Genomic DNA, 18,949 nt, shown 5'->3' on the forward strand with positions numbered 1-18,949 from the left:
AATTCAACAGGAAAACCCTGTCTCACCAGATTGAGAATGGAATAGAGTCAAGTGCAAGCCTCAGCAGTGCAAACTCAACCCAAATGGACCAGGAGCAGTCTTGGGAGCCATAGCAGCAGCCATTCCACAGTTCTCAGTCCATAGACAGTAAGGATGTCAGAGGGAGACTACAGTGGTCTCTTTGCTATCATTGAGGCAGGACTGTTGCTTTTTCCCACACTCTGATCTGGGTGTCAGTCCCAGATCACAATTCCAGGAAAAGGAATAGCAATAGCACAACAGAGCTTACTGTCACAGCAGAGCAAGGACCCTCCTCACACTTTCAGGGGGAGAAAGGAGTGCTTGTGGTCCCCCATAGACCAGACAGGCCAGGAGAGTAGCAAAAACCTCTTCTTAGATCATATCACCTTGAAAGAAGTTGCAGATACCTAGAAGTATCTCTGAGAACAGTTGCAAAAAAGCCCAAAAGCTTGGGATAGTGCAATCACCCATCCCCACTCTGTAAGCAGAGCCCTTTAAACAAAAAGTTAAAAGCAAGTCCAAGCTGGAGAAATGAGTAACCAAGAGAAGAAAAAAAAATCTGATTGTAGAAAGTTACTATGGTATTAGGGAAAATCAAAACACTCTCAGAAGAAGCTCCTACATCCAAAGCCTCCAAAAAAAATATGAATAGGCCTCAGGCCATGGAAGAGCTTAAAAAGGATCTTAAAAAAAAGTAAAGGAAGGTAGAGGAAAAATTGGGAAGAGAAATGAAAGTGGTTTGGGAATCAGCAGCTTGGTGAAGGAGGCACAAAAAAACAACTGAAGAAAATAACATCTTAAAAACCAGACTGGGCCAAATAGAAAAAGAGGTCCAAAGAGCCAATGAGGAGAAGAATACCTTAAAAAGCAGAACTGAAAAAAATAAGTCCTTAGAATATAGAATTGAGCAAAGGGGAGCTAATGATTTTGTGAAAAACCAAGAAACCATAAAACAAAAGCAAAAGAATGAAAATCTAGAAGGCAATATGAAATATCTCATTGGAAAGATAACTGACCTGGAAAATAGATCCAGGAGAGGTAAATTTAAAATTCTTGGACATCCTGAAAGTCATGATCAAAAAAGAGAGTCTAGATATCATTTTTCAAGAAATTATCAAGGATAATTGGCCAGATATTCCAGTACCAATGGGTAAATTGAAAGAATCCACCAATCACCTTCCAAAAGAGATCCCCAAAAGAAAATTATATATAGCCAAATTCCCAAGACCCCAGGTCAGAAAGAAAATATTGTAAGAAGCCAGAAAGAAACAATTCAGGTATCATGGAGTCACAGTCAGGATCACATAGGATTTAGTAGCTTCTAAATTAAAGAATGGGAGGACTTGGAATATGATAGAAGTCGAAAGAGCTTGGATTACAACCAAGAATCAATTGCTCAGCAAAACTGAACATATTTTTTCAGGGGAAAAATTGTCATTTATTGAAAAGGGGAATTTTCAAACTTTCCTGATGAAAAGACCAGAGCTGAACAGAAAATTTGATCTTCAAATATAAGATTCAAGTGAAGCCTAAAAAGGTTAATAGGAAAGGGAAATCATAAGGGACTAAATGATGTTGAACTGTTTGTTTTCCTGAATGAGAAGATGAAATTGATAATTCATATAGACAGGACACAGATGGGAGTTGAATATGAAGGGATAATATTTTAAAAAGATAGAGCTAGGAGTGAGAGAGGAATGTACTGAGAGAAAGGGAAATGGGAATATAGAATGGGGTAAATTATTTCATATAAAAGAGGCAAGAAAAAGATTTTGCTGGGGAATGGATGGGTAGAAGGTTGAGGGAGAGTAAATGAGCCTTATACTCTCATTAGTTCAAAGAGGGAATAACATACTCAATTGGGTGTAGAAATCTATCTTACCCTACAAGAAAGTAGGAGAGATAGGAATGATAGAACATGGGAGAGGGGGATAAATGGAGGAATGAGGGGGAGGGGAGGGGATAGAAGCAAAACACTTGAGAGGAGGGACAGGAGAGGAGAGAGCTAATAGAATAAACAGGTGGGGAAAATAGGATGAAGGAAAATACAGTTAGCAATGGTAACTGGGGGTGGGGAATATTGAAACAAGTTTCTCTGATAAAGACTTCATTTCTCAAACATAAAAAACTAAGTCAAATTAATAAAAAATAAGAACCATTCTCCAATTGATAAATGATTTATAGAAATGAACAGTTTTCAGATGAGATTATCAATGATATCTATAGTCATAATATATATATGTATATATATATTTACATATATATAAAATTTTTTACAAGGCAGTGGGGTTAAGTGACTTGCCCAAGGTCATACAGCTAGGTTATTATTACGTGTCTGAGATAGAATTTGAGCTCAGGTCCTCCTGACTCCAGGGCTGGTACTCTATCCACTGCACCACCTAGCTACCCCATGGCCATATTTTTTAAAAAATGTTCTATCTAGGGAATTGAATCTTTTAAGAGCTGATGAAATGTTATGTAGAAAACTGAATGAATATTCATCAAAGAAGAATGAGGAGCCCATAGGAAGCATAAGCAGTACTATAATGGATGTAGACAGCACAATATTGAGCGGGCATTCAACTCCTGCAGTGATGAATGGACAAGGAAGCATTACTTCTTCAAGCAAAAACATTTCCTACAACTGTTGTTGGGACCAGTGTCAGACTTGCTTCAACTCTAGTCCAGATCTGGCAGATCACATTCGTTTCATACATGTAGATAGTCAGCGTGGAGGGGTATTTGTTTGCCTTTGGAAAGGTTGTAAAGTATATAACACTCCTTCAACCAGTCAAAGTTGGTTACAAAGACATATGTTGACACACAGTGGTCACAAACCTTTCAAGTGTGTTGTTGGTGGCTGCAATGCCAGCTTTGAATCTCAGGGAGGGCTAGCTCGCCATGTACCTACACACTTTAGCCAGCAGAATTCTTCAAAAGTTGCCAGCCAGCCAAAGGCCAAAGAGGAATCTCCTTCAAAAGCTGGTATGAACAAGAGGAGGAAGTTAAAGAATAAATGGCGTCGTTCACTCCCATGACCCCATGACTTCTTTAATGCACAGACACTGGATGCAATAAGACATCGAGCCATATGCTTTAACCTCTCAGCCCATATAGAAAGTTTAGAAAAAGGACACAGTGTTGTTTTTCATAGTACTGTAATAGCCAAGAGAAAAGAAGATTCTGGAAAGATAAAACTGCTCCTTCACTGGATGCCCGAAGATATTTTGCCTGATGTTTGGGTAAATGAAAGTGAATAACATCAACTAAAAACTAAAGTAGTTCATTTATCAAAGCTACCCAAAGACACTGCTTTGCTTTTGGACCCAAACATATATAGAACTATGCCATAGAAGAGGTTGAAGAGAACTCTGATAAGAAAAGTATTCAATTTGTATTTAAGCAAACAGTGAACGTCATTTGCAATCAACCAAAAATTTCATCTATCGAATTAGGGCTGAAACTTAACTTGTAAGAGTGTGGCAGTATGTCTGGTGACTCCCTTTTCAGGATTAGGGCTTTCTCATGGAGTACAGTATGTTAATATTTACTTATGAATCTTTAACAGTTTTTGAAAAACCTCTATTTCAAAACTTTTGAAAACTCTTGGTGTTTTCATTTTAAGACCAATTTTTTTTCATGAGAAAAGCAATTGATTTTTCTTTTGATGTAAGAAAAATTGTATTTTTTTACATATCTGGAAATTCTTTATGCACCAAAGTTGGTTTGAGAAAAGAAAATAAAATCATTTTCTTGCTTATTAAGCTCTATGGATTTTTTTTAAACTTAAAGAAATAGAAAATTGTGTAACTTGTTTAGTCTTGTATGGAGACAAAAAATGTTGCATAGAGATAATAGAATGTTGCTTGTAAATAATTAAGCAGATTTGTAATATATTTTTATATTATGAAATGTACTGTAGATGTTTTTCTAGAGGCATGAAAGTTAAAATGTATATATTATGGTAGAAATAATATTGAAGGATATTGTAATTCACTAGTGCTGCCAGAAGAATTGTTAATAAAGCACCTTCCTTAACAATAAATGTCTTTTGGAGACTTAAGGGACTATGTACTACTGTTAATATCTGTTGTAAGAATGAAATACATTGAACATCCTTCCAGAAGTCTTTGAGGGATGAACAGTAACCATAATAGAATTATGGCACTCATTTCTGACAGTGACTGTGAAATCAATTATTTCCTTACTGTTGGAAGGACCTATTGTAAAGTATGTGGTTACATGCAGTCAAACTGCATAAAATCCTCCTAACTGAGGAGCTTTCACTTTATCTACAGTAAATATAAAAACCAGCAGTTTTTACAATAAATTTTTTAAAGAAGAGTCAAAAAAAATTAGAATTAACCCATTGGTTCCAAGATGAGAATTTTCATGATACACAGTGCATTTTGCATTTACTTAATTTAAAAAAGAAAAACAAAACAAACAAAAAAAACATGAGACCTTCTTGGTTCCAGTTGGTTAAAAAGCTCTTGAAATAATGAGTCAAGAAATTAAATGAAGTACAATTACAGAATTACTAATGTAAGACATTCTGGAAAGGTTGTTTAATAAGAATATTATACATAAGCTCTGTAGCAATATGACATTTCTTTTTCTTTTTTCTTTTTTTGGATTTTTCTTTTGGTTTCTATTCTTTTGCTGGAGCACTTCATCTACTGCCTTATTCTGTACCTATAAAGTAATCCGCAATCTCCATTGTTATCTTCAATTTGTTATGAAATTGCCAATAATTGGATATATAATTTGTATCTGTGTTTTTCTTTTATTGTGTCATGTCCTTGTTAGTCATTCACAATTGACAAATGATTGCAGGCCTTGCCTAAGTATTTGTTTCTAATAAAGCAAAGCAAATCACAAAAAAAATGTTCTATCTCAGTACTGATTAGAGAAATTCAAATTGGAACAATTCTGAGGTACTACCTTATACCTATTGGCTTGGCTAATAATGCAGAAATGGAAAATGACAAATGTTGAAGGGAATGTAAAGAAAATGAGATATTAATGTACTATTGGAAGAGTTTTAAGCAATGCCACTACCAGGTCTCTATTCTTGAAGAGATGAAAAAATGGGATGGAAAAGGACAGACAGACCGATACACACATACACACACACACACACACACACACGTATATATGTAATATGACAAAATATTTATAGTATCTCTTTTCTGCTGTAAATTTTTCTGGTGGCAAGGAATTAGAAATTAAGGGATAACCATCAGTTGGGGAATGACTAAACATATTGTGTGATGGAATGTTATTCTGCTATAAGAAATGATAGGCAGAATACTCTCAGCAAAACCTGGAGAGTATTACATAAGCAGATACAATGTTAAATATATAGTATACAAAGTAACCACAATGGTTGACTGTGAATTGATGTTTTGTCTTTCATTCTCAAAGCAGACCATGACATCAAGGAGGTGATGCATGACAAGCACATGACTTGGATTTGAATGAGGAGGGGCTGTGCTAAGTCACCAGCCTCACTTTCTTCTCCAGAGCCATCCGGGTCCAGTGGTCAGATATGAATCAGGACAACTGGAGATGGCCCTGGATGAGGGAGAATCAGGGTTAAGTGTCTTGCCCAAGGACACACAGCTAGTATCATATCTGAGGTCAAATTCAAACTCCTGTTCTCCTGATTCCAGGACCAGTGCTCTATCCACTGTACTACCTGGATGCCCATTTGCTTAGCTTTTCTCAACAGTACTGTGATCTGGGACAATTTTGAAGAACTTGTAATAAAGAATGCTTTCCAACCCCAGAGAAAGAGCTGATGTTGTCTGAATACATATTGAAGCAACATTGAGTGTTGATCAACTATGTTGAACTTAGCTCCTCTCAGCAGTTCAGTGATCAAAAACAATTCTAAAAGACTAGTGATGGGATATGCCAACCACATCCAGAGAAAAAACTATCAAGTCTGAATGCTGACCAAAGCATTCTATTTTCATTTTTTAAAATTTCTCTCATGGTCCCCCCCATAATTCTGATTCTTCTTTCACAACTTGACTAATATGGAAATAATATAAAACATGATTGTAAATGTATAACCTATAACAGATTACTAGCTGTATTAGGAGGAAAGTAGAAAGTGTGAATTCAAAAGTGTACAAGAAGATAAATGTTGAAAACTATCTTTACATGTAACAGAAAAAATAAAATAGCATTCAAAGTTAAAAAAAATTATCAGGGTGGCTAGGTGGTACAGTGGATAGAGCACTGGCTCTGGAGTCAGGAGTACCTGAGTTCAAATCCAGTCTCAGACACTTAATAATTACCTAGATCAGTGTGGACTTTGGTAAGCCACTTAACCCCATTTGCCTTGCAAAAATCTAAAAAAAATTGTTTCAAATCACCATATTGCTGAGAAGAGCTAAGGCATTTATAGTTGATTCTCAAACAATGTTGCTATTACTGTATATGATGGTATGCCCACTTCATTCAGCATCAGTTCATGTAAGTCTTTCCAGGTTTTTCTGAAGTGTCAGTTCATCATTTCTTATAGCACAATAATAATCCATTATATTCATATACTGTGGTATATGACTATATTTATTCAGCCTTTCCCTGATTGAGGGGTGACCCCTCAAATTCCAATTTCTTTGCCATCACTAAAAGAGCTACTATAAATATTTTTGTACATTTGAGTCTTTTTTTCCTTTTTTAATAATCTCTTTGGGATATAGATATAGAATTGTTATTACAAAGGATATGCACAGTTTGGGGATAGTTTAAATTGCTCTCTACCAATAATGCATTGTAGTCCCAATTTTCCTACATCTTCTCCAACATTTGTCAATTTCCTTTTGTCACATTAGCTAGTCTGATAACTATGAGGAGATAGCTCAGAATTGTTTTAATTTGCATTTCTCTTATCAGTAGTGATTTAGATCATTTTTTTGTTGCCTAGATATTTTTAATTTCTTCATTTGAAAACTACTGTTCATATCTTTTGACCTTTATCAATTTGGGAATGACTTGTATTCTTATAAATTTGACTTAATTCTCTGTATATTTGAGAAGTGAGGTCTTTATCAGAAATATTTGCTATAAAAATCAATCCCCATCTTTCTGTTTTGACTTCTAGACTTTGTTGCATTGGTTTCATTTATCAGAAGTATAGAATTTGCAGCTCTCAGATGCTGATAAATATAAATATAAATACTTTAGGCTTAGCTTAATGAAATTAAGGACTTCAGATCCTTAGGAGGAAATTTGCCTGCTGGTCTTAAACCCTAAGTGATCAACCCTAAATGCTTAATCTCTTTTCTTTGGAGTCTTATTCTTGTTTGTTCTTAACTGATTTTTTTTTCTTTAGTTTCTGAAATTACTTATTATTTGGATAATTTTGAATTTCTATTTGGGTTGGCCTTATAATAGTATCAGTGATCCATTGGGAAATTTTTGTTCCTCTAGGGACTTAGAGGATATTTTCTTGGAACTACAGAAGGATCATCTGCAGACTAGGTACCACTAGAGAAATTTTGGATTTCCTATGTATTCAAGAGATCCCTGGAGAAAATTTGGGTTGCTCTTTGTTGTTTCAGAGATATAGAGAAATTTCACAGCATCAAACCTACTAGAGTGTGGGCCCAGAGTAGGATGTGAAGAAGTCTAAGTAGAAGGAAATAATGAATTGCCTAATCCTCCTTTGACCCAGAACCATTTTGTAAATACCAGTTTGTTTTCTCAATCTGAGTGTCATGGAGTAAATTCTAGTCAATTCTAGGTCCCTAATCCCTGTAGGGAGAGTTATGCATACTCTGGGATCTCTTTAGGGACTAAGCTTTCCTTCTAGATTTTCTTTTTAAATTGGTCAGTGACAAACCCATTGTTTAGGGATCCAGAGAAGAGGGGCCCTTTTAATGGGAAAGGGAGAAGATGATAGTTTTAATGTAGCATTTAGTATCCTAAAAAGCCCTTAAACAGAAGGACCTTGGACCACCTGGTCTCCTTCCTCACTGGAATTGGTCGAGTACTTGGTCTGGAGGACTTGTAATCTACTCATCCCCATCCTATCTACTTCCCCTGGAGCCCCTACAGCAGGGTCCCCAGAGTCTACTTAGTAACCTATGATAGACTGGACTCCTCTTCAAGACTTTACAAAGAGCCCAACAAAAAACCTCCAAGGAGCATCTTGAGGACTCTAGAAGCTATGAGTTACTCTTTCATCACATGCCTTCTGTGTTTGAGCTCAACTTCCCCAGAATTCTACATATCCTTTGAAAGAGTTGTTGGGGGAGGTGATATTTGTGTTTCACTGTGCCAATTATACCACAGGAGCAAACATTCCTCTCTAAAAGCTAAATTAGTCTAGTTGTATGATAGTCAATCCATTACCATTAAGGAAAGCACTTTGCTGGGCAATCATGATCTATAGAATTAGAAAGATACCCTCCAATCCCATACTCTAGAGACCCAGTTTATCCATAGAAGTGAGAGTTGGTATAGTTGCCTCAAAGCATAGTTTATTTGGTATAAAAAGTTTAGAATTTAAATCAGTGAAGGGCCTTTTTCTGGGGTGATTTGAATCTGTATTAGGGAAGGAAGTCAAAGGATAATTGCTTGATGGAAGAACAAAAAAAATTTGAAAAACTCAACTACAATTTATTATTCAAGGATATGAAAGTACTTTGTGTGTGGAATGATTTCTATGGAAGGGTCAGAGAAAGCTTTTTGTTGAATTTGATTATTTTCCATAGAAGGAGTATGTTTTAACCAGATCAATACAGTCTAACCAGGCCAACTGCTAAGATATGGAAATAACACTTTCAAGAGTGCCTTTTTAAATTGACAAATGCTAAGGTGAAATTTTATCTGTACTTTTCTGAGTAAGTAAAAAAATGGTGAAAACTAAAATTTCAATGATGTGCCAGTGTCTCATTTTAGGTCACCTTATTGATAGAGCAGATGATATCCATGATTGGGAGCCTTTGGAGATTGGAAAGTATTTGAATGCCATGATTATATCTGGTTGTATTTTCTACCTGCTGCTTTTCTTCATTGAGACCAACTTCTTCTGGAAACTGAGAGTCTTTTTATATAAAATCGTGGAGAAAAAAAATGGGGTGAGTGACTTAGTATGAAACTTAAGTCAACTGTATGAGTTTTTCCTCTCAGCTTTTACCAGCTAAAGGGGCTTATTTCATATTTCTTCTTTTAATGAAAGGAATGAAATCTACTCATGGATAACTGCATTCTGGGTGAAACTCATTTGAGGTGAATCCCACCATAAGTTGGTCTCCAGCACTTATCTCCCACCTTGATATTTACAACAAGCTCTCTTTCACATGCCTGAAAACAATCCTCCCCTTCAAGTCTCAATTCAGATGCTGCTTCCTCTCTGATTCCTTTCCTCCTTCTCTCCACAAATCCACTTTTTAGAGCTCTCTTTTCAATTTATCTTATATTTATTTGGATGTACACATTAGTATTCTCTAAGTAGAATATAAGTTTCTTTTTTTAACTTTTTAACATTTTGTTTTCCAATTATATACAATAGTAATATGTACCCATCATTTTTTACAAGGCTCTGAATTCTACAATTTTCACCCTCCTCCTTCCCTCCCCGCAGAAGGCTATCTGACAGTCTCTACATTGTTTCCATGCCGTACATTGATGTAAATTGAATGTTAAAAGAGTAAACATAAGAATAAACATAAACCCCCTCCCCCCAAGAAGATTGGAAACCTCAAGAATAGAGAGAGAGAAAAAAAATGTACTTTAGTCTGTGTTCAGATTTCAATGGCTCTGTCCCTGGGGTGAGTTGCTTTCTTTATCATAAGTCCACCAGAGAAATTGCTTCAATACTTTTCCTCAGTTGCTATTACTAGCTGTACCTCCACTCTATTTCTCCCCACTCTCATTTATTCTATTCTCTCTCTCCTTTTATCCTGGCCCTGTCCCAAAGTGTGTTGAATATGAGTACCCTCTCCCTCAAACTTCCCTCTCTTCTATCACCTATTCTCCCCCTTCCCTCCCCCACAATTCCCACATCCATCCCTTTCCTCCCATCCTTCTCTAGGGCAAGACAGATTCCCTCACCCCATTAAGTGTCTATATCATTTCCTCCCTGAGCCATTTCTTTTCTTTCTTTAGGTTTTTGCAGGGCAAATGGGGTTAAGTGGCTTGCCCAGGGCCACACAGCTAGGTAATTATTAAGTGTCTAAAAGACCGGATTTGAATCCAGGTACTCCTGACTCCAAGGCCGATGCTTTATCCACTAAGCCACCTAGCCGCCCCTCCAAATAACTTTAAATAATGACTTTAACCAAATTCTAGAGTGGCAGAACCCACAACACTGAAACAAATTTCTAACCCAAAACAACTTGGATGATCCACGGGAAAGGTCTGTTATACCAGGGTTAGAAAGTGCTCCAGCACAGTCTAGCCAGAGTGAACCAGCTCCAGCCATCCAGGAACAGCCCTAGGGTTACCTGGGTCCCTGGGGGTTCCTGGGTCTGTGGAAGTGGTGGTGGTTTTCAGACTTCCCAGCTCAAGGATTGCCATGACAATTGGGAAGGGCAGTAAGAAAACTCTTCTGCACCAGAGTGAGCAGAGAGCCCAGTCCAGTGTAGTCCTCAGTGCATCCCTAGCCTGGGAACCAGAAGCAAACCTACAGAACCACCCAGCAAGTAGCTGCTTCCAGAGGGCTCTGCCTACAGATTATAAGGGAGTTGGGAGAAACTGCAGAGGTTTCTTTGCTTTCCTTGAGGGCAGGACTCTGTGACTTTGCCCATACTCAGATCCAGGTCACAGTCTGGGGCCCTAGTCTCAAGGGAAAAAAAAAGAAGCTTTACCACTATAGCAGAGCAGGGACTCTCCTCATGGCTCCAGGGCAGAAGGCAGTGCCTAAGGTCATCCACAGACCAGATCACAGCCAAGGAAAGCAGTCAGAACCTCCCATAAGACATTGGAAAAATTGAGGTTCCCTGGAGGGAGGCAGAGGGGATTGTCCCTGAAAAAACAGTTGCAAAAACCCTCAGTAGCTTGAGACATGTGTCTTCCACCCTGGAAGCAGAACCTCATCTTAACAAAGAGTTAAAAATCAAGTTATAGGCTGGGGAAATGAGCAAATAACAAAAGAAAAAGTCTAACCATAGACAATTACTTTGATCCTATGGAGGATCAAAATACACATTCAGAAGATAACAAAGACAAAGTTTCTGTGTCCAAAGCCTCCAAGAAAAATATTAATTTGTCTCAGGCTATGGAAGAGCTCAAAAAAGATTTCCAAAAAGCAAGTTAGGAAGGTAGAGGGGAAATTGGGAAGAGAAATGAGAGCAATGTGGGAAAATCATGAAAACCAAGTCAGCAGCTTGGTGAAGGAATTACAAAAAAATACTGTAGAAAAATGACATCTTAAAAACCAGTTTAGGTCAAATGGGAAAAGCAGTTCAAAAGAACAATGAGGAGAAGAATGCTTTAAAATGCAGAATTTAGTAGATGGAAAAAAGAGAAAAAAGCTCTCTGAAGAAAATAATTCCTTCAAATGTAGAATGGAGCTAAAGGAAGCTGATACTTTGTGCAAAATCAAGAAACATTAAAACAAAACCAAAAGAATGAAACTCCAGAAGAAAATGTGAAATATCTCATTGGAAAAGCACATTCCCTGAAAAACAGATACAGAAGAAATAATATAAAAATTATTAGACTACCTGAAAGTCATGACCAAAAAAAGACACTAGACTTCATTTTTCAAAAAATTCTCCAGGGGAAATTGCTCTGAAAATAGAAATTGAAAGAATCCGCCCCCTGAAAGGGGCCCCAAATGAAAACTGCCAAGAATATTATAGCCAAATTTCAGAACTCCCAAGACAAGGAAAAAATATTACAAGTAGCCAGAAACAAACAATTCAAATATTGTGGAGCTACAGTCAGGATTACACAGGATTTGGCAGCGTCTATATTAAGGGCTCATAGGGCTTGGAATATGATATTCTGGAAGGCAAAAGAGCTTGGATTACAACCAAGATTCAACAGCCTAGCAAAACTAAACATATTCTTTCAGGGGAAAAGTTGGCTTTCAATGAAGTAGGGGACTTTCAAACCTTCCTAATGAAATGACCAGAGCTGAACAGAAAGTTGATCTTCAAGTTCAGAACTCAAGTGAAGTATAGAGAGGGTGGATGGAAAGGGCAAATTATGAGGAATTTAATGATGTTGAACTGCTTGTATTCCTGCATGGGATGATGATAACTCACTTGAACCTTCTCATTTATTAGAGCCTTAGACAAGGCACTAATTTTTTAAATGGAGTTAATGGGCACGAAAAAGAATGTCCTGGGAGATAGGGAAAGGAGATATAGAATGGGTAAGTTATTTTACATAGAAGAGGCAAGATAAAGCTTTTGCAATGGAGCGGAAAAAAGGGAAGGTGGGGGAAGTGAGTGAACCCTTTATTCTCATTGGAAATGACTCAGAGAGGAAAACATATTCAATTGGGTAGAGAAATCTATTTTAACTCTAGAGTAAAATAGGAGAGAAAAGGAATCTAAGGGGGGACAGGGGGGAAAGGGAAGTGTAGCTGATAGAAAGAGGGGATTGTGGGGATGGGTAGTCATAAAATTTTGAGGAAGGACAGGGTGAAAGGAGAGCTAGAATAGAATAGAATGGGGATGGGGGAATAAGATGAAGGGAAATACAACTAAGTAATGGAAACTATGGGAAAAAATGTTGAAGCAATTTTTCTGATGGACTTATGAAAAAAGAATGCTATCCACCCCAAAGAAAAAGCTGATGGTGTCTGAATACAGACTGTAGTACACTTTTTTTCTCACTTTATTTTTCTTAAGGTTTCTCTTTCTTTGTGTATGTGTTTGGTGGGGAGGGGTTGTGTTTATTTTTACAACATAACTATTGTAGTAATATGTTTCATGGCTATATGTTTTTAATCTACACCAAGCAACTTGTTTCTCAATGTGGGGAGTGAGGGGAGGAAGGGAGAGAATTTGTAACTCAAGTTTTGGAAATACATTATCTGGGGTAAAAATAAAATAAAATATTAAAAAAAAGTTAAAAAAAAAGACTACAACCAACTAACCAATCTTTCTTACCTGCCTTAAGCAGTGAATGAGTACTGCCTCAGTTAAAGTGAGACTTAATAAATTCCTTAGCTTAAAAAGACCAAGGTTGGGGCAGTTAGGTGGCACAGTGGATAGAGCACCGACCCTGGAATCTGGAGTACCTGAGTTCAAATCCGCCTCAGACACTTAATAATTACCTAGCTGTGTGACCTTGGGCAAGCCACTTAACCCCATTGCCTTGCAAAAACAAAACAAAACAAAACGAAACCTAAAAAAAAAAAAAGACCAAGGTTTCCCACTGCATCTAGGACCATCTCCAGTCATCCTGATCCATATCTGGCCACTGGACCCAGATGACTCTCAAGGAAAATGAGACTGGTGACTTTACACAACATCCTCTCACTCAAATCCAATTCCTGTGCATGTCATAGGATCACCTCCCTGATGTCATTGTTCTCTTTGAAAACAAAGGACAAGCAACAACAATTGTTATTAATAACAAGGAGTCCTCCAGCAATAGGACTCCTTTGCTAATTCTTATTCCTCTTCCTTGCTTGCCTGCTAAGTAAGAGTGTGATCCAAAGCTCTGTTGTTTTCCATATACTCTGTGGGATTTTCATCTCCCCTGATTTCAAATATCACCTCTTTGTGAATGTTATTCCCACTCATGTCTGTATCTCTAGCTCTGAACTTTCTGCTAAGCTCCAGTCTTGCATTTCTAGCTGCCTACCACCTATTTCCACTGGCAGCATCTCAAATTAAAAGCATCCAAAACAGAGCACACCATCTTCTCCCAACAAACCTACCCTTTTTTCATGATTTCTGATTTATGCTTGGGATGCTCCCATTCTTGCAATCCCTCAAGTTTCACATCTCAGAGATATTTGATTCTTACTTCTTCCTCAGTACATTCAATTTGTTACCATGTCCTGTTGTTTATTGAAACAACTATGTGACTATGTGTCAGCTGAACTCTAGCCCCTGGAACAATTACACTCAATTTGGGAGGAATCATTACAAAATCTCTTTTCCTCATCAACTCATCCACCTAGGTAACTCCTTGGGAACATCAGCATTTGGTCTGTTCTCTAGATAACAAAATCTCTCTGACTCAGGATCCCATCCAGGAAAACCCTAGGAGAATGATTATCTGCCTCAGTTTGCTCTCCTCAAAAGCATCCTCAAGCCTTCTACAACATTCAAGCTAACTAGTTAAACAACAATAATGTAGAATGGTACATACATATACTAACCTCTAATAGGCAAGAAAACTTTCCAACAGGGACCAATATGGTCAAGTGTCACTCAAGATTTTACCCTTTCCTTCAGGCCTTCACAATCTATATATCTCATTATACCAGTGGGAGGCAAGACTCCAGCCTTTCTCCCCATCTGACTTACCAATGGCTTCCAAGTCTGCATGACATGCTTCTCTCCTTCTGTTTCACTGTCTGCAACTTCTTGGTCTTGTGATTTCCCATAAATGACATCAAATCCCTACATGTTGGCATCTCTTAATTCCTTTACTAATTGTCCATCTGATCCTGACTAAAACTGAAAGCAGATCCCTTCTAGCCCATGTGCCTCAATAATATCTATAAAATAGTAGGAGGGACATTATCTTCATGCTCACTACATAGAATGACTAATGTTAATGGTACAAAGTGATCTCCTTACAACTCTGAGTAAATCCTCTGAGTAAGTTCACTGGTGCCAATGTTGTTGTTCTCATTTCACATATAAAAAAACCAAGACTAAGAGAAATTGCCCACAGTTACATGCCTAGTAAGGGACCCAGAGTTTATAAGAAAGACTCTAAAACATCATTTCTCCCTCCCATATGTCACCTTTTTTTTTACTTTTACTCCTCCCTCTGGAAGTCAAGCACAGATTCTTATTCCCTCTTACCTGGACTCTCCTAATCTATGTAAGCTGCCAAGTCCCAGCCTCTACCCCTCATCTCTATCCTTCCCACTGCTGTCAAATACAAATACACTTACTACTCTAGCTCCTGGAGTCCTCTTCAATCTCTACCCATTAAATTTTTTTCCTTCCTTCAAGGACACCTCTGTCGTGATGCCTGCCTACTATGATGCCTACAACCTGAACTGATCCCTCTCTCTTCAAATATCACATGCTGTTCAGTCTGAACTTTCAGTCATATTCTAACCTGGTTTGGGTTGTTTTGAGAGATACATTATTTAATTCTCTCTTATAAATTCCTACAGGACAGGGACTTGTACTTTCCAACTATGTGTCCTCAAGCCCCATCACAAGACTTAGTCACATGGGAGGCATGTAATAAGTGTATGTCACTGCTATTGAGATTTCAGACATCATCATCCATCATGACCCTGTTTGAAAAACAAGATGTGGCCTAGGTCAAGGGAGTGGGACAGGAGAAGTCTCCATCTCTCAGCATCTGTTTTCTAAGAAAAGTAGATGTGGTTCTGGTCTATCTGAGGCATGACACTGAGAAACAGTCATTCAGTTCGCTGACCTGAAAGAAAGGAAATCATAAAATGCTTTACCCTGGTCCTCCTAGGAGCTCTGACCAGTGTTAGGCTCTGGCATGCTCTCTCTCAGACTGAATGGTTCCAATGTGAGTTGTAGGATAGCATTGGATTTCACAAAAATCATGCTACACCATACAAAATCCATTATTTCCCATTGTCATACTCAAAGTAGGCAGGACAGGAACCTATTCTTTCTGTTGTGGATAAGTGAACATATATATATATATATATATATATATGTATATATATATATATATATATATATATATATATATATATATATACACATACCCCAAGGGAATAATTTAGAAAAAACATTCTTTTCTATACCTTGCTGCCTCATACTCTTAAGCCCTCAAAAGGGTTTTCTTTTCCTTAAAGTATTGTATTTCTAACAAAAAAAATGCATCAGGATGTAGGATGTCCCAGAATTTCCTGATTTCTAATGTCCTTTATTGTCCTTGGGAAGGCAAGAGTCAGTTTAATTGAGAGGTGGAAAATGTTCCGAAGTCCAAAAATAGCCAAGAGCTACTAAAGACTAATTTCTAAAGACTCAGTGCATCTTTTGTGTCCTTTCTCATCCTCTCATCCCCTGCTTCTTAGCCACCTCTCCCAACTCTATTTCAAGACAACCCAAAACCTGCAAGTTATTCATCATATCTATGATTCATCTCTCTGAAATAGTCACATATGCATTCCGAGTCACATTTGATTTTAAAAGATGAAGATGTGGAATATGAGAGAGAGAGAATTCTGAATTCGCTTCCAGAGCTCTTGGAAAACACACCTATAATTACTAAAGAACTCACAAAGGTAAAGCCAAATGAGAATCAGGGCTGTCCTGGGCCTTCCCCAATGGGAGCATATTAGATATGTAGCTAATTGAGGATGGCTAGTCTTTGGGATCCATAAAGTTGGGGAGAAGTAATTTGAGTTGAGAGGGAGAGCTCTTCTTCTACTGCCCCAGGAGGTGTGGTGAGGATTATTGCATGAGGATTGATAACCCTGTTTGTCCCAATTCATAGGAAATATATGGATTTTCTTTTGGTTGCTTCTTAGGTGTATAGACAGAAGAATGAAACTGTCCTTGCTGTGAACCAAATCTCCTTCACAGTCCAAAAAGGAGAGTGTTTTGGGCTGCTGGGCTTCAACGGAGCTGGAAAAACCTCCACCTTCAAAATGCTGACTGGGGAAAATATCATCACATCTGGAGATGCCTTTATCAATGGAAAGAGCATCATTAGTAACCTCAATGTGGTAAGATCCTCCCCAGGGTCAGGGGAACACACTTTTCTGAAGGGTAGAAAGGATGACAATCAATGAAGGGAAGCAATGGAAATCATAATGAAGAGAATGGATCCTCAAAAAAGGTAAAAGACACAGGGACCACTACTAGACTAGTGATGGAAGTCTGAAAAGACGTAGTAGGAAAATTAAAACAGTCTTGCCCTAAAAGTGTGAGCACAGGGTGTTTTCCTATAGCTTTCTAGAGTGTGAAAACAAGAAGTCAGAGTGTCCCAAGATAGGCTTCTTACAAAGGGTTTGGCATAACTAAAGAAGATGAATCTACTTTTGGAATGGAAGAACCTCACAGTCAACCACAGTACTTCTTTTCATAGTCAGTTGTTGTAATTCCCAAACTCATTGTTTGTCCAACCTCTTATTTGGGGCCCTGAAATCCAAATATACTTGATCCCCATTGAGTGCTGAAAAGGGATGGATAGATCAGTTCCTGTTACCATATGGAGTGTTTCAGGTCTGTTCAATTCAATTCCATTTTGTCTGGTAAATATGAATGAATTAAAGAATAAAATATTTTATTGATTGTTTACTATTTACAAAACACTGGAGCTGCAAAGAGAAAAGCAAGACAGGTCCTGCTCCCAAAGAGTTCTCGAAGTTCTAATGGAGATGACAGTCCATGTCAGCAACCAGTCAGATGAAAAGGCCCAATAGGCCCATGAGAGCTGCCACACTAAGAAGTGCAATTGCAAAACAGTTACTAATGCCTTTTCTTTAGTATCATTTCTACTAATAAAAAAATGTCCATTTCTGATGTTGAAAAATTTTATAATACCAAGGATTTCAATGGCAAGAACTTGAGACTTTGGTAGCTGTGAGGGTGCACCTACAGAAGCAATATCCAAGCTGCATTTCCACAGGGGTAACATCCCAGGATGATGGCTGAGAGTATTGGGTTAGAAGCATTGCTATTCCAAAGGCTTTTAAGTTGAAGGCCCTGGATATCTCATCATCAGGGTCTGACAGGAGAGAATAATCACCATTAGTGATGATGGTCTGACTTACCCGGCACATGCTGCTTCCTGTCTCCTCCATGTATAAGTATGTATGGTTCATACTAGGTATCCCTATCCAAATATAGATGTACCTTCTGAGAGCTTACAGTAATATAATAAAGGAGATCTATACAAATATTAAAATGATTTGGAATACAAATTCAAAGAAGAGGTCCAAAGAAAGTAGTGGGAGATTCAAAAGATCATTTCCAACTAAAAGGATGGGGGGCAAGTTCTTGGAAGAACTCCTTGAGCCTGGCTACCCTGAGGAAAGGGAGGGATAGCAATAGGTGAGGATGAGAGGGACAGCCATACCACACTTGAAGAAATGGCATGAAATAGGGAGAAAAGGGACAAGAAAAGTCTAATTTTATTGAAAAAAAAAATGGTGTGTAGAAGAAAATAGTATGAGATGAGAACAGAAAAGACCCAGATAGACTCCTTCAATTCAAAGTCTCATTTATTCAGTCAGCAATGAAGATCCATTGAATATTTTTGAAGAAGAGTTTGATGTGATTGAAATGGCACATTAAAAGATTCCTTTGGCTGCAACATGGGGGGAAGGGCGGGGCCGAGAATAGACTGAATTCTTGAAGACTTGCAACACTCTGGACAAGAGGTGACAGTGATTAGAGTAATGTGAGTAGAAAGAATGAGTTGAATTCCCCTTAGGTATGACAATGGTAACTTTTTTCTTTTTTAATAATTTATTTCTCCCTAAGTATATGTGTAAAGAACTTTCAGCATTCATTTTTAAACTGTTCCAAATTCTCTCCTTCTCTTCCTCCCCCTCCCTGCATTGAGAATGAAGCAATTTGATATCATTTATACATGGGTAATCATGTAAAACTTATTTCCATATAAGTCATGCTGTAAAGGAAAGCATAGACTAAAATAAAAATCCAAGTAAAAAAATATTTTGGTCTATATTCAGACTATGAATTCTTTCTCTGGGGATGGATAGTATTTTTCATGATAAATCCTTTAGCAATGCCTTGGATCACTGTATTGTTGACTTACATTTAATCATCTTATTATGTTGCTGTTGCTGTGCACAATA

At 37.7% G+C, this 18,949-nt stretch overlaps 2 protein-coding genes across 5 annotated transcripts in view; both read left to right on the forward strand.

Moving 5' to 3' along the window:
• LOC141495671 (phospholipid-transporting ATPase ABCA3-like) overlaps positions 1 to 18,949 on the forward strand; it is a 249,062-nt gene that overhangs the window by 206,523 nt on the left and 23,590 nt on the right. For 3 of the 4 annotated variants that reach the window (XM_074197271.1, XM_074197273.1, XM_074197274.1), the window contains 3 exons: positions 8,941 to 9,119; positions 16,277 to 16,405; positions 16,652 to 16,849. In XM_074197271.1, coding sequence (XP_074053372.1) covers positions 8,941 to 9,119; positions 16,277 to 16,405; positions 16,652 to 16,849 — 506 coding nt within the window. The remainder of the gene's footprint in view (positions 1 to 8,940; positions 9,120 to 16,276; positions 16,406 to 16,651; positions 16,850 to 18,949) is intronic. The other variant, XM_074197272.1, reaches the window with a different exon arrangement.
• Positions 2,493 to 3,781, forward strand: LOC141495071 (zinc finger protein AEBP2-like). The gene is given in 1 exon segment (XM_074196103.1): positions 2,493 to 3,781. A coding segment is annotated over 1 exon segment (789 nt). The 3' UTR covers positions 3,282 to 3,781.

Source organism: Macrotis lagotis, chromosome 8, assembly GCF_037893015.1.
Source record: "Macrotis lagotis isolate mMagLag1 chromosome 8, bilby.v1.9.chrom.fasta, whole genome shotgun sequence".
In the NCBI taxonomy this organism is placed as follows: domain Eukaryota; kingdom Metazoa; phylum Chordata; class Mammalia; order Peramelemorphia; family Peramelidae; genus Macrotis; species Macrotis lagotis.